Source organism: Canis aureus, chromosome 1 (assembly GCF_053574225.1).
Source record: "Canis aureus isolate CA01 chromosome 1, VMU_Caureus_v.1.0, whole genome shotgun sequence".
In the NCBI taxonomy this organism is placed as follows: domain Eukaryota; kingdom Metazoa; phylum Chordata; class Mammalia; order Carnivora; family Canidae; genus Canis; species Canis aureus.
This window is the reverse complement of record NC_135611.1, coordinates 59,261,430-59,276,259: the sequence shown is the minus strand read 5'-3', so window position 1 is coordinate 59,276,259 and position 14,830 is coordinate 59,261,430. Positions and strand designations below refer to the sequence as shown.

Sequence of the window (14,830 nt, the reverse complement as noted above, 5' to 3'; positions counted from 1 at the left end):
AGGACTCGATCCTGGATCCCGGGATCACGCCCTTGGCCGAAGGCAGATGCTCAACCGCTGAGCCACCCAGGCATCCCTGCTGTGTATTTTAAAAATATTACCCATGTTTTCTTTGAACCATTTCTAGAAAGTGTAATTGGAGAAATAGTTATCTATAATGATTTTAAAGGGTTCAAACATGGAAATGGAAATGACCTTTTCTGTGTTTAGAATCAATGGCTAGAAAGTTCAGGGAAGCATTTTAGAATTAGCACAAGGAAGACTTCTTAGTGATTAGAGCTGCCTACAGCCCAAGTAGGCTGCCTATACAGTTGTAGAGACATTCCAGTGTAGACTAGAAAAAATATGTGTAAGGAATTCAAGCATCTAATGAGTAAATAGCATTTAAGGTGCCACCTGAGATGCTGTAAACCTCAGCCATGACAAATGAATTCAGCTGCTAGCTGGTTTATTGCAGAATATGTACTTATATAAAATACAGTGTCAAATTATATTATGAAATATCGAACATGATCTATGCTAGACATGGAATGAGTTCAGGAAACTGCATCAAGAGCTCCACTTTTCTTTAGTGACCACAATAATGCATTGGGTATTGAAAGAATTATGATAATGAAGAGGAAGAGTCTCAGAGCTCGTCTGGCTGGGCTGAGGTTTTGGCTCTACTACCTACTAGCTAATTACGGCATTTTACTACTGCCTTGGCTTTCTCATTGCTAAGATATGAGAATTACTACATTTTATAGGGCTACTGTGAAAATTAAATGAGTTAATCCATATAAAGTGCTTCTGATATAACCTGACATATAATAAATGCTAGTTAAGCATTATTGTTATAGGCCTACAATTCGTTTTAGAAACCTTTGAGGTCAAATACATGTTGAAATTCAGATTTGTTTTCGTTTTAAGAAAGTAACTCAGTGCATATGTCCTATATTATGAAACCTACTAGCAATACTGCAGACGGCACCCTGTAATCAAACATTTTAATCCTATTGTGGTAAAATTTATGAAACTTCACACTAAATGGAATAAAGACACATCAATTTAGGTCAGATTTTCCTGCCAAATTAACTCTGAACAGCTTGCTTTTCCGGAACTTTTTGGATTTTGAAATTGGGATACATGAATATGGACCATTGTCACCGTCATCATTAGGCCTCCTCCATCTGTCCAGGAACTTTGATCAGTCAGCCAAAACATGATTCTGCTCCACGATGAAATATCGAGTGCTACAGGGTGGATGATAACTGGAAAGGCCTTTTTAAAGTTATAATGAGAAGAGCTCCTGTTACCTGAAGTGCATCTTACACCAGGCCTGGTAGGGTCTAGGGTACCTCGGGCAACCAAAGCTGCATCGTTTGGTGACAGGAACGTTCAAAGTAGATATAAAATAGCATCTGTATTATTTCATTACTGCCTTAGCATCAAAAAGGTTTTCACCTTCAAACCTGCCTTCCCATTATTTTGACTCAGATGCTTTCTCTGACTGATTCTTTATATGTGTCTGTGGGTCTTTCAGACTCATTCAGATCTCTTTAGTAGTTAGTACTTGCTAACTGTAATTCTATATAAATGGTCCTGCTGGTGTTTAAAGCTGTATGATTCATTTTACTTTTTCTTCAGCTGATGTCTAAACTCCTGTTTTGAAGTGGGAAGAAAATCACCTTCAGGTGTATATATGTGGGTAACTTAGTCCAGTCCAATGAATCCTGTGGTCAACTGGAGCAACAAAAGGCAGGCCTTGCATCACCTTGAGCTTCAGGAGGTTTCTTAATGAAGTGGGGGGAAAAAAAGAAAAAAAGTGAACAGAAGATTATAAAAGGAAAGAAAAACCACCACCAACAGCAACAACAAAAATTGGAAAGATCCAACCTGGATGGCCTGCTGTATGTGGTTTCAGCACTCAAAACATCGGTTCCAGTGACACCATTGAGAATAAGCAGTAGTAATTCCCAAACGTGTGTTCATATTTTTGTGTTGTTACTTTTTCAGTTTTCTAAATCTACACACTCCTCAGGAAGCCAATGAGGCACTTATTTAGTGCTCTTGTTACTGTTTTTTGCTGCTACGGTGGCTTTGGTGAGGGATACCAAGACCCAGCCCTCAGCTGTGGGGAATGGTTGCTGGCAGGGTGATAACATCAGGCACATATTCTGCTTGTTGACAGTGAGGACCTGGACCACCTCACCTTGGTTCACACAGATGTCACTCTCTGTCAGCACATAGTAATCTTTGATGAATGGGGTCCTGTGGCAGCATTTAAGGAGTCTTATTGTGTTTCTAAGACTTGATTAGTGCTCTGTGCCCAGGTTTGCTATATGTCTGTATTGGTGGCTTACAGAATGGTCTTCTCAGAATCTCCCTGTTCATAAATGCAGACTTGCCAGGGTCACTGTCCATGTTCTCATCCAGGACCAAGTAATTCATCTTGATTCTCCTTTTGAATATGTAGTCCAAGGTGAAGGACCCCCTCTTGAGTAGTTTGCTTAAGGTGACAGTTTGCTCAAAGAGGAACATGTGCCTCTACTTGCCTGTACCCATCTCAATCATGTAGAACATGTTCTGCTGCAATAGTATCTTCAAAAAACAGCCTACAGAATGGGAGAAAATACTTGCCATATATTAGATAAAGGGTTAATATCCAAAATACATACAGGACTCCTACAACAAGCAGTTGTATTAAAAAAAATGGGCAGAGAACCAAATAGACATTTTTCCAAAGATGTACACCCACTATTAAAAAGAAATGGTAATTACATAACATGATGGTAGTGACTTTCACTACATTGGCAGCCCTATTACAATATATAAATGTATCAAATCAATATATTGTATACCTTAAGTTTATATAATGTTACATGTTAAATAGAATTCAATAGGAAAAAAGTTGGTTTACTCTTACGTGTAAATCACACAGCATAGTATCTGGCACATGATCAGGTGCTTAAGTATAGTAAGTAACACAAGTATCTTTCTCTGGCCAAATCTATTTTGTTCCTGAATTTGGATAGTTGAGGAATTTATCAGATTTATCTTACTATATTCAAATTCCTATTTTCAGAAAGCAGGAGTTTGGATAATAAGAGATATCTGTATTTATCTTGTACTTAGTAGGTGCCAGGCTCTATTCTCAAGTATTGCACACATGTAACTTTTTCTTCCTCACAATAGTTCTATATCAGAGCACCATCATTATAACCTGCTTTTTACAAATGTAGAAACAGAGGAACAGAAAAACCATTTCTTTTGGTGACTGAAACATAATTTGGGGAATGGGAGTTTGTTCAAAGTAGATATAAAATAGCAGCCATTCCTGCCCTCTCCTTATTAGGATTCACATACTATCCTATGACTGTTTCTGTTTCTCAGATTTGTTCAGCTCCCTTTAGTAGTTCAGTTCTCCCTCTTGTGTCCATTTCAGATACCCTCAAAAGAAAGACAATTAGATTGTTCTAGTAGATTCATGCCACAGCAGCTCAGAGGCCTCTGGGCAGCCTAGGGAGTGGCTGCCCTTAGTGGGTTCCCAGTCCCTGGTCGAGCCTGCTGTTTGCACATGGCGTTCACAAAGTGGAGTTTGGAGTGTGGAGTTACGGGCTTGGTGGACGTTCCAGTGGTTGGCCTGTCCAGATCTGTAATGAGGACAAAAGAATCACTTCAGGAATATACTGAAGAACAAGTCATACAACAGTTGTCCGTGCTGATGGAATTGTCAATGCTGGGGACCAGGAGTGTAGACAGAGTAGCCTGGTGACTCAATCTAACTAGGAGTTACTTCTTGATGAGGAAAGTCTTGAGCTCAGTGGGTTTCAAAGAGACAGATTAAGAGGATGGTGGGGTTTATAAAGACAATACTTAGTCACTTCCTAGTCAAGCTCTGTAGTAGTTTTTACAGTTTTTCCCACATCATCACATCTACCACCATTATGGGATATTTTCCCTCCAGCTGGAGGAATTGTCCCAATTGACATAATACCACTTACAGAGTGGTGCACGAAAAGCACACTCTGGTTTTGCTCTTGGGATGGCCGTCAAGTTTGCCTTTGGTGCACAGTGTTCATGTATCATCTGCAATGAAAACATCTAAGCTCCCCTGTAGCTCATGTTCATTTCTTTCTTTAAAAGATTTTATTCATTTGAGAGCATGTGCACTCACAAGTGAGCATGAGTAGGGGAGAGGGGCAAAGGGAGAGGGAGAAGCAGACTCCCTACTGAGCAGGGAGCCCAACTGGGGGCTCAATCCCAAGGCCCTGAAATCATGAGCTGAACTGAAGGCAGACACTTAACCGATTGAACCACCCAGGAGCCCCTTGTGTTCATTTTTCACGGCACTTATTTTGTGTGTCACTCTACAATTTATGAAAGAATTGGATTTGCCTCCAACAGTAGCTCATCTAATTTTTTGGCTAACAGTTTTCATAATCTTCAGTTCATTGTTTCCCTAATTAGAAGCCTGTTAGTCTTCCTGATGTAAGGTATATAGTTATTTGCCAAGTGCAGAGCTCTTGAGAAAATGTCTCTAGAGGCATAAAGCATACCAAGTTGTTAATTAGTAAGCAGATTAGAAGGGTTAAGTGTGAAAAGGGAATACTTAATCATAAATTCTACCAAAGTAAGATAAAGATACTCTGAATTTTAACCTTAAAACACTTTACCTCCTCCTCACTCCTCAGTTCAAAGCCTTCTTCATTTGGCCAGTAATACAAAAGCCATCATCCTGATGTTTTGGGCCTTTTTTTCTTGGGAACACTTCAAGTTTTTCTTTAAGATGTTTGATACCTTTATGACATCATATCTAGGAATTCTTAAATGGGTCTGCTTTTGCTTTCTGTCTCTCTTTCTCTCCTGTTTCAAGTGACTAACATCTGGTTTCTCTGTGAAGAATTTTTAAATCTGAATTATAATATCCTTTAAGGACATTAGTATGAACCATGGAATCAATAGCTGGCTGACCTCCACAGCTACAGAGGATTTCTTGGAGGTTTTATTTTTTAATGTGTCACTTTGCTTACACTGCTCAGGAGTTAGGATTCTAGGGCAAGGTATCATAGACTCTTCAGTAATAGATAATAACTTTTGCTATTTGCTGAGGATCATAGTAGGTGAAAATCTGATACCAAAATATATATTTTGTGCTACTAAATTATACTCATAAGGCCAGGTAAGAAATACAGTCTAAATTTAAAAAAAAATTTAAAAACAAGCATGATGGCCATTTATTGTTTTGTTCAGTAAACCTATTTTGAGCACTAAGCAACATCATGCTCTCTGCTAGCTCCTCACATCACAAGGATGAAAAGACAAAGCATTTGTTGTGAAGATACTCAGAACTTTATAGTGAGACAGACAAGTAGACATCTGTTGTACATGCGATTCTAACAGCCATAGAAGGGCCACAGCACCAGTCCCACCTAGCTGATCTTCAGTTTTCTACCTCATGCCAGGCCTACGCATTGGCCTCTCAGAGGCGGGACCTGGGAATCTGTATTATTAAAACCCACCTTAGTTTTCTTTGATGAGCCCCCAGGTTTGCTCTACACACCAGGCAACCTGTCTGCCTCTTCCTCTCGATCTTGTGAAGCTGCATCTCTGTTGGCATCCTCCTCGGAAGAGCCTCAGGTGAAGGTGGGGAGACAGGGAGAGGTGGGAGCAAGTCCTCCTACCCAGTCCCACTGAGAGGGCTCTGACTCCTAGGGGACTAGGAGACGCTGGAGCAGGTTGAGAAGTATCCTTAGAGGCATATCAGTATGCCACCTGGATGTGAAGACATAAGTTCAGATCATGTACTTTGAGAGTTTCTGTTCTTTCTGGATGCTCCATGTAAGCAGTATTCTGACTCCTGTTCTGGCTTATGACTTTGTTACCCTTTACTGAATCAATCTAGAGTAAAAGGCAATTTGTTAACTTAATCAGCCTATTATTAAAAAGCGAGAGTGTGTGTATATCTGGCATTTAAGATTACCAAATATGTATATAATGGATTGTGAGAATATCACTAACATATTTTTATTCTGTATAGTTTTTTAAGGCTTTTTACCCCATTTTTGGGGGTGCTAACAGGTAGGTTTTTTTTTTTTTTTAATTGAGACCCTAGTGTAGAAATGTTGGATAATCTAGAAACATATATGACTTTTGCATTACAGGCTGTTGTTTGGCTTGTTTTGGCAAGGAGACTACTCAAATACTGGAGTAGTTTTTGCCACAGCCAAAGGATCTGGAGCTCATTAGATTTGTCTTGTATTATTTAGGGTAGGCTAACTGCTGTAGCAAATAGTGGCTTAACGCATTCTAAGTTGTGTCTTGCTCCTGTGTGTGTGGGAAAGGAGTTATTCTAGCCCATGAAATCATTTAGGGGCCCTGGCCCTTCCTAGAGCTCTTTAGCCTTTGGAACTGGTCCTGAAGACTGTTGGCATAATGTTCCCAAGTTGTTGCATAGACCAATAGTTTGTTCCTTTTCATGGCCCAGTAGTTTTCCATTATATGAATATACCAGGGGTTTTGGGGTTTTTTTATTTTTATTTTTTAACCACTTTGTTTATCCATTATCACTTAATGGAACTTTGGGCTGTTTCCACTTTTTGGCTATTATGGATAATGCTACTAAGAAGATTGACATAGAAGTTTTTATGTGGATATGTGTTTTCATTGCTTTGAGGTATATAATAGAGATTCCTGGGTAATATGGTAACTGTATTTAACTTTTTAAGGAACCATCAAACTGTTTTCCAATGCCACTATACCAGTTTACAGTACCTGGAGCAGCATAAGAAGGTTCTCATTTCTCAACATTCTTGCCAGCACTTATTGTCTTTGTGAATATAACACTCTTAGTGTGTCTAAAGTAGTATCTCACCTGTGGTCTTTTTTTTTTCTTTTTTTTTCTTTTTTTTTTTAAGATTTATTTATTTATTTATGATAGAAAGAGAGGGGCAGAGACACAGGAGGAGGGAGAAGCAGGCTCCATGCCGACATGGGACTCGATCCTGGGTCTCCAGGACCGCACCCTGGGCCAAAGGCAGGCGCCAAACCGCTGAGCCACCCAGGGATCCTCCTCACCTGTGGTCTTGATTTGCATTTCCCTAATGACTAGTGATACTGGGCATCTTTTCATGTGCTTATTGGCCATTTGTATCTTTGTTAGAGAAATATCTATTCAAGTCCTTTGCCCAGCTTTGCGCAGTGGCAGTATCATAGCCAATGAGGTTTATCCGAGATGCGATTATTGCTAATTCAAATCCTTTGCCCATTTTTCAACTGGGTTGTCTTTTTCTTGTTCAGTTCTAAGAGTTATATGTATATTCTATATGTAAGTCCTTTCATAGATATATGATATGCAAATAATTTCGTTCTGTGGGTTTTTTCACTTCTTTGATGGTGTTCTTTGAAGCACAAAGTTTTCAATTTTGATGAAATCAATTTTATTGGTTTTGTCTTTTTTCGCTTGTGCTTTTGGTGTCTTATCTGCCACAGGTTGTTTTACAACTTGATAGCAACAAAGACTTTCTTTAGAGTGAGATTGTGGTTTCTTCAGCAGCACTGATCCCCTGGAAACTTAGGCCTTTCTCATCTCTTTGCTTCCCATCAATTGTATGTGTCAGTATCCAGAGTTCTTTTCTTCACATTTCTCAAGCCTGGTTTGTTAGGTTTTTGTTTTCTTTTCTTCTTTGTCTTAATCTTAGTTTGGGCTGCTGTAACAAAATAACATTGGCTGGGTGGCTTCAACAGCAGACATTTATTTTTCACAGCTCTGGAAGCTGGAAGTACAAGATCAAAGTGCTGGCAGGTTTGGTTCCTAGGGAGGAACTTCCTCCTGGCTTGTAAACAGCTGCCTTCTCGCAGTGCTCACATGGTCTTTCCTTGCTTTGTGTGTATGTGTGTGAGCTTGTGTGTGCATGTATGTATCTTTGTGTGGAGAGAGAGAGAAAGAAGGAGAGAGCCCTGGTCTCTCCTCTTCTTACCACAAGAACATTAATCCCGTTATGGGGGCACTACCCTCATGACCTCATCTATACATATCACCTCCCTAAGGCCCCAACTCAATATCATATTGGGGGTTAAGGCTTCAACATGTGGATTTGGGAGAATCACAAACATTCAGGCTACTATAGCCTCCATTTTTTTTATTGTGGTAAAAAAAGAATCATAACGTGACGTTCACCATCCTAATTATTTCTCCGTGTACAGTTCAGTGTTGTTAAGTGTATTCATATTCACATTGTCATACCACTAATCTTCAAAACTATTTTCATCTAAAAAACTGAAACTATACCCATTAAACCACAATTCCCTATTTTCCCCTCTTCCAGTCCCTGGAAATCACCATTTCACTTTCTGTCCCTATGAATTTGACTACTCTAGAAATCCCATGTAAGTGTAATCATTCTGTATTTTTCTTCTGTGACTGACTTATTTCACTTAGTATAATACCCTTAAGGTTCATCCCTGTTGTAGTTAATAGTAGAAATTCCTTTCTTTTTAGGGCTGAATAATATTTCATTGTGTGCATGTATGTGTGTGTATATCACATTTTGTTTATGTATTCGTCCATCCGTGGACACTTGTGTTGCTTGGCCATTGTGAATAGTATCCCCGTGAAAATGGGTGTGGCCTCCATTCCTCTTTTATTCAACCTAATTGCGGCTGCCTTAAGGCCATCTAAACTGAAGCCTTCACCTTTAACCTGGGTCATTTTATACAACTGAGAAGATTTATTAGGACTCTGTTTGTTGATCAAAGCCTTTTCAGCCCTTGTTCTTAATCTCTAGGGTCTAGAAGCTGTTTCTTTATAGCCTTTCAAAACTTCAAATTTCTGAGCTTTCTGTTCTCTTTCATTACTCCTTGGGAACTGGTCAGTTCTTTCTTATGCTCGTCTCTTTCCTGCAATATTTTGCTTAAGGCAGTTTTTCTAGCTCCTGTCATGGTCTGATGTAGGTTGAGGGTGGGGTGCTCTCCTCTACACAATCATCCAGGGCCCAGGCTTCCTCCCTCAGGTGGCTCTCTGACTCCATGGCTTTATCCTGGTCGATACTGGCAAAGACCGGGAAGAGGAGGAGGGTTGCACAGGAAGGCTTTTAGGGACCCACCTGGAAGTGGCGTGTGTTCTTCCACCCCCATTCCACTGGCAGCACTTACCTACTGCAGTTCTACTCAACCATAAAGGAGGAAGGGAAACATGGCCCAGCTCTGCTCCTAGGGAGAAAGGGAAACAAGGCCTGGTGAACACACAACGGCCACTATCTCACGCAAGAACTGAATTTAGGGGTACCAGCATATCAATGGTGATTAAAACCATGAGTGGGGATGGGGATCACCCTGTAAAGGATGTAATGAGAGTACTGGGAGAGCATTGCAAAAACAAGAGCACATTCCAGGGAGCCTGTAATACTAAAAATAATTTATGTAACCTAACTTTTACAACGTTTATAAAAGTTATTACTATGCTTTTAGGAAAGTGAAAATGTGTGGACTAAAGGGATGCCAGGTGGCTCAGCGGTTAAGTGTCTGCCTTTGGCCCAGGCCAGGCCGTGATCCTGGGTCCTGGGATCAAGTCCCACACTGGGCTCCCTGCATAGAGCCTGCTTCTCCCTCTGCCTGTGTCTCTGCCTCTCTCTTTCTCTCTCTGTGTCTCTCATGAATAAGTAAATAAATATTTAAAAACTTTTGTGGACTACAAATAGAAAAATTATCATATGATTTTGCTCATGTATGGAATTTAAGAAACAAAATGGAGGACCATAAGGGAAGGGAGGGAAAAATAAAATAAGATGAAATCAGAGAGGGAGACAAACCATTAAGAGACTCTTAACTTTAGGAAACAGACTGAGAATCAATAGAGGGGAGTGGGGAGGGGAATGGGGTAACTGGTTGATGGACATTAAGGAGGGCATGTGATGGAATGAGCAGTGGGTATTATATGCCACTGATGAATCACTAAACTCTGCCTTTGAAACTGATAATATACTATATGTTAATTAATTGAAATTTTTAAAAAGTAGCTTTTTAGAAACCGGGATGTTTTCATTCCTTGATATTCATGTAGAAAACAATATATATTAGCGTGATTATTTTATGAATGTTGAAATCTGTAAGTATAGAATGGCATTGAATTTTAGAAACACTGAACTAAGTAATTTTTCATTTATCATGTATTTAGTGAATGTTTAATGAGCATTTATTATGTGACAGGCATGTGAGGATAACAATAAGTCATAGTCCCTCAAGGAGGATCGAATCAAGTTGGAAAAAGATAAGGCAAGTCAGTAAACACCTAAACCATCAGGCAGGTTCTCTAAGACTACAGGAACTGTTTAAGATGTTAAACCATCGGGGTGACAGTCTACAGGTAATAAAAGAGTACTCGTTTTGAGCTAAGCAGATCTGAGTTTGAATGGCAGCTCTGCTGCTCTCACTGGTGGGGGAGTTAACTTCTACTTTTTTAACTTCTACTTTTATTTCTAAGTTGGCGATATGTTATCTACCTTGTGAATTGTGATTGTGAATATTAGGAATAGTATGTATACATACAGCCTAGCACAATGCTTGATGTTACAGATATGGTAGTTCCCTTTATTATTGTTATCAAAGAAGGTGGAGGTCATCCTGGATTGGAAAAATCACCATTACCTTACACAAATTCATGAGTTCATTCATTCAGTAGTTATTTAGTAAGCCACCACTATGCACAAAGTACCTGGGATTAGACTGTGTTTGCATATCTGTTCTTATGCAGTAGTGTTTGTATCACAGGCATTTATACTACCTTTCCCTCTTTCAGATGACCATGCCTCTATTTTTCATTGCTCACATTTCCACTAACTGCCAATGAGGCAGCCTTTTTTCTTCACATGTCAATTGTCCTTGGCCCCCTTCCTTACACTAACTCATTTCATTTTGTCCCAATTTGGAATAATTTCACTACCTTCTTTCTGTGTTTGCCAGTTCATTTTCCTTCTCACATCATCATGTATAGCTGTAAGATTGTATACCTCATAGATACTCAGGAGTCTCCTTAGAAGGTCTCTTTGCTGATGCTAATGCTGACACGGATGCCATCATCCTGCTGCTTGGCAGGCGCTGTATAGGACCTCCCTGTCCTCCAGCAGCTCTCTTGTAAACTAACTGAGGGCAGGGACCACTACACCTTCTTGAATTCTCAGTCTGGTCCTTTGCACACAGGAAATGGTTTATAAATATTTGTCAGTCAGAGAGAAGAACAGTCAATTTCACCTCACATTGAAAATAATTTTTTTAAGTATCACTTTATATGCAGTTGTATTTTGTTTCATTGCCAGTGTTCCAGCAGTATTCCTTTTCTATGATAAATGCAAACAGCCTCACTTCAGTAGGGATTAAATGTGCTTTGTGGGATTAGTTAGGAACAATTTACTACATTCTTTTTGGCAAACTGGATTCCAGGTTCCAAACAACTGCCTTTACAAACCCATTCTGGCACATAAATTATAAGATGTAGACCGTCTGTTCAGCATTTTTCCCTTTCAGTAATTTTTTAAAAGGGGATTTGGTTTTAAAGGGGGATTTAGTGCCTTGTTTGTCGTTCTCTTCTTTGATAAGTGTCTTTACCACAAATAAAGATTCTCAAACTTTTTCCGTCTTACAGCATGGTCTGATCGCTAGAGCCAACTGGAAATAGATCAGACATTAACGAATGTAGCACATGTTTGCTGATGTCACCGGGCTGTGACTGCTGAGAGGCAGACATGCCACTATAACTAAAAATGGCTATTGAATGAAGAATATACAAATTTATAGAGAGAAAAGAACCTACATTTGTTGTTGTTAATGAATATGCCATGTTATTTTGAGGACTTGCCCGTCATTAATAAGTTTAAAAACAGTATCTATGTGATGGCATATCCATACCTGCGGCACCCCTGCTCTGTTGCATGCCTCTCCTCATGTCCACAGTTCCCCATCTTACCTGCCCAGACCTCCTTAGTCTGTCCTTCCCTGTTGCTCCTCAAGAACATGATGCTTTTCGTACATCTGATGGTTATCCAATGTCTTCTTTGGAAAAAGAACTATTCAAATCCTCTGCCCAGTTTTTTAATTGGATTGTTTGGTTCTTTGGTGGTGAGTTGTCTAAGTTCTTTGTATATTTTGGATATTAATCCCTTATGGATTTATCCCTTACAAACATTTTCTCCTGTTCAGTAAGTTGTCTTTTGTTTTCTTGATGGCTTCCTTTGTTGTGAAGAAGTTTTTTATTTTGATGTATTCCCAATAGTTTACTTTTGCTTTCATTTCCCTTGTCTTGGGAGACATATCTAGAAAAATGTTGCTATTTGGGGCACCTAGGTGGCTCAGTCAGTTGAGCGTCTGACTCTTGGTTTCAGCTCAGGTCATGATCTCAGGGTTCTGAGATCGAGCCCCCCACTTCAGTTGCTCAGCACAGAATCTGATCGTCCTTCTTCCTTACCCTCTGCCTGTGCCCCTTGCTGACGCAAGCATGTGCTCTCTCACTCTCCCTCTGTCAAATAAAATAAATAAAATTTTTTTTAAAAAAGAAAGAAAAATGTTGCTATGACTGATGTCAAAGAAATTACTGCCCGTGTTCTCTTCTAGGATTTTATGGTGACAGGTCTCATGTTTAGGTCTTTAATCCATTTTATTTTTGTGCGTGGTTTTAGAAAGTATTCTAGTTTCACTCTTCTACATGTAGCTGTCCAGTTTTTGCAGCATCATTTATTGAAAAAAAAAAAACAACAACTATCTTGTCTTCATTGTGTATTCCTGCCTTCTTTGTCATAGATGAATTGACCATGTAATCATGAATTTATTTCTGGAGTTTCTATTTTGTTCCATTGATCTTTGTGTCTATTTTTGTGTCAGTGCTATATAGTTTCGATTACTACAGCTTTGGTAGTATATACCTTGAAATCTAGAATTGTGATACCTCCATTTTTGTTCCTTCTTTCTCAGGCTTGTTTTGACTATTTGGGGTCTTCTGTGATTCTTTGTTATTATTTGTTCTAGTTCTCTGAAAAATAATGTTGACATTTTGATAGAGATTGGATTGAATTTATAGATTGCTTTGGGTAATGTAGACATTTTAGTAGTGTTTGATCATGAGCATGGAAAATCTTCCCATTTGTGTCATCTTCAATTTCTTTTATCAGTGTTTTATAGTTTTCAGAGTATAGGTCTTTTACCTCTTTGGTAAAGTTTATCTCCAGGTATTTTACTCTTTTTGATGCAGCTGTAAATGGTGTTGTTTTTTGAATTTCTCTTGCTGCAATTTCGTTTTTTAGTGTATAAAAAAGCTACAGATTTCATGGTACTAATTTTGTATCCTACCACTTCACTTATTTGTTTATTCTAGTACTTTGGGTAGATGCGTTAGGATTTTCTGGACCTGAATAGACATTTTTCCAAAGAAGACATACAGATGGCCAACAGACACATAAAAAGATGCTCAGCAGCGATGATCAGGGAAATGCAAATCAAAACTATATCAAGATATCACCTGTTAGAGTGGCCAGAATAAAAAAAAGAAACAACAAATGTTGGTGAGGATGTAGAAAAAAAGGAACCCTCATACACTGTTGGTGGGAATGCAAATTGGTATAGCTATTGTGGAAAACAGTATAGAGTTTTCTCAAAAAATTAAAAGTAGAAATACCATATGGTCTAGTAATTCAAAAACACTATTTCAAAAAGATATATGCACACTTATGTTTATTGAAGCATTACTTATAAATAATAGCCAAGATAGGGAAGCAGCCTGTGTCCATCAATAGATAAATGGATAAGGAAAATGTGATCTGTGTATATACACATACACAGGAATATTACACAGCCATAAAAAGGATGAGATCATGCCATTTGAGACAACATGGATGAACCTAGAGTATTATGCTAAGTAAAACAAGTCTGAGAAAGGCAAATACCATATGATTTCACTCATAAATGAAATCTAAAAAAATTTAAAGCAGAATTATTTTTAAAGATTTTATTTATTTATTCATGAGAGACAGAGAGAGAGAGAGGCAGAGATACAGGCAGAGGGGGAAGCAGGCTCCACACAGGGAGCCTGATGCAGGACTCGATCCCGGGTCTCCAGGATCAGGCCCTGGGCTGAAGGTGGCGCTAAACCGCTGAGCCATCCGGGCTGCCCTAAAGCAGAATTATAACTATAAATACAAAGAACAAGCTGATGGTTGCCAAAGGGGAGAGAGATGGGAGTTTGTGAAAAACAGGTGAAAGGGAGAGGGAATGAGTTCAATTTGGAAATGAGTAAGTCACAGGAATAAAAAGCAGAGCATAAGGAATACAGTCAATGATATTGTAGTAGAGATGTAATGGAACAGGTAATAGGTACACTTATGGTGAACATGGAATAATGTATCAACTTGTCAAATCACTTAAATTATGCACTTGAAACTAATGTAACATTGTGTGTCAACTATACCCAAACGAACGTGATGCCAATCAATCCTTATTTTTCCTGATTTCCTTTTCCCCTCTCCTTTCCCCTCTTTCTCTCCCTCTGTCTCTTTCTTGCTCTCGTTCTCTCTCTCTCGTTCTGACTCTTGTTTCTTTAACTTTAGAAAAATCAAGAGAAGTGACCACACAGGAAGTTTTTACTTCAACTACTCACTGTTCTCCAAAGTCACCCTTACCCTCACCCCTCACCTGCAGTCTCACAAATACATGTGTGTGCATGTATGTGTGTATATTTGTATGTAGATAGATAGATAGACACCTTCATTTAAAGAAGTCCAGATGTTATGAAGGAGTTCAAAAGCTACTTGATCATGTTTCTTTAATTATCTCTTCCATCCACATAAATGAATACACATCATCTTTACTT

At 39.0% G+C, this 14,830-nt stretch overlaps 1 protein-coding gene, 1 long non-coding RNA gene and 1 pseudogene across 14 annotated transcripts in view; 2 read left to right on the top strand and 1 right to left on the bottom strand.

The window, feature by feature from the left end:
• MCM9 (minichromosome maintenance 9 homologous recombination repair factor) overlaps window positions 1-14,830 on the top strand; it is a 133,371-nt gene that overhangs the window by 72,186 nt on the left and 46,355 nt on the right. Inside the window, exon 9 of one of the 13 annotated variants that reach the window (XM_077901143.1) lies at window positions 10,186-10,381. The exons of 11 other annotated variants lie outside the window; for them this stretch is intronic. In XM_077901143.1, coding sequence (XP_077757269.1) covers window positions 10,186-10,366 — 181 coding nt within the window. In that variant the 3' untranslated portion in view covers window positions 10,367-10,381. Of the gene's footprint in view, window positions 1-1,626; window positions 1,933-10,185; window positions 10,382-14,830 lie in introns of those variants that run through there. One more of the 13 variants, XM_077901152.1, reaches the window with a different exon arrangement.
• LOC144315926 (uncharacterized) lies at window positions 2,655-5,140 on the bottom strand. Its single transcript, XR_013381660.1, has 2 exons — window positions 4,656-5,140; window positions 2,655-3,632 (listed from the first exon to the last, which is right to left on the bottom strand). It is a non-coding gene; the product is annotated as an uncharacterized LOC144315926 (long non-coding RNA).
• On the top strand, window positions 7,169-7,299 carry LOC144289617 (U4 spliceosomal RNA; annotated as a pseudogene).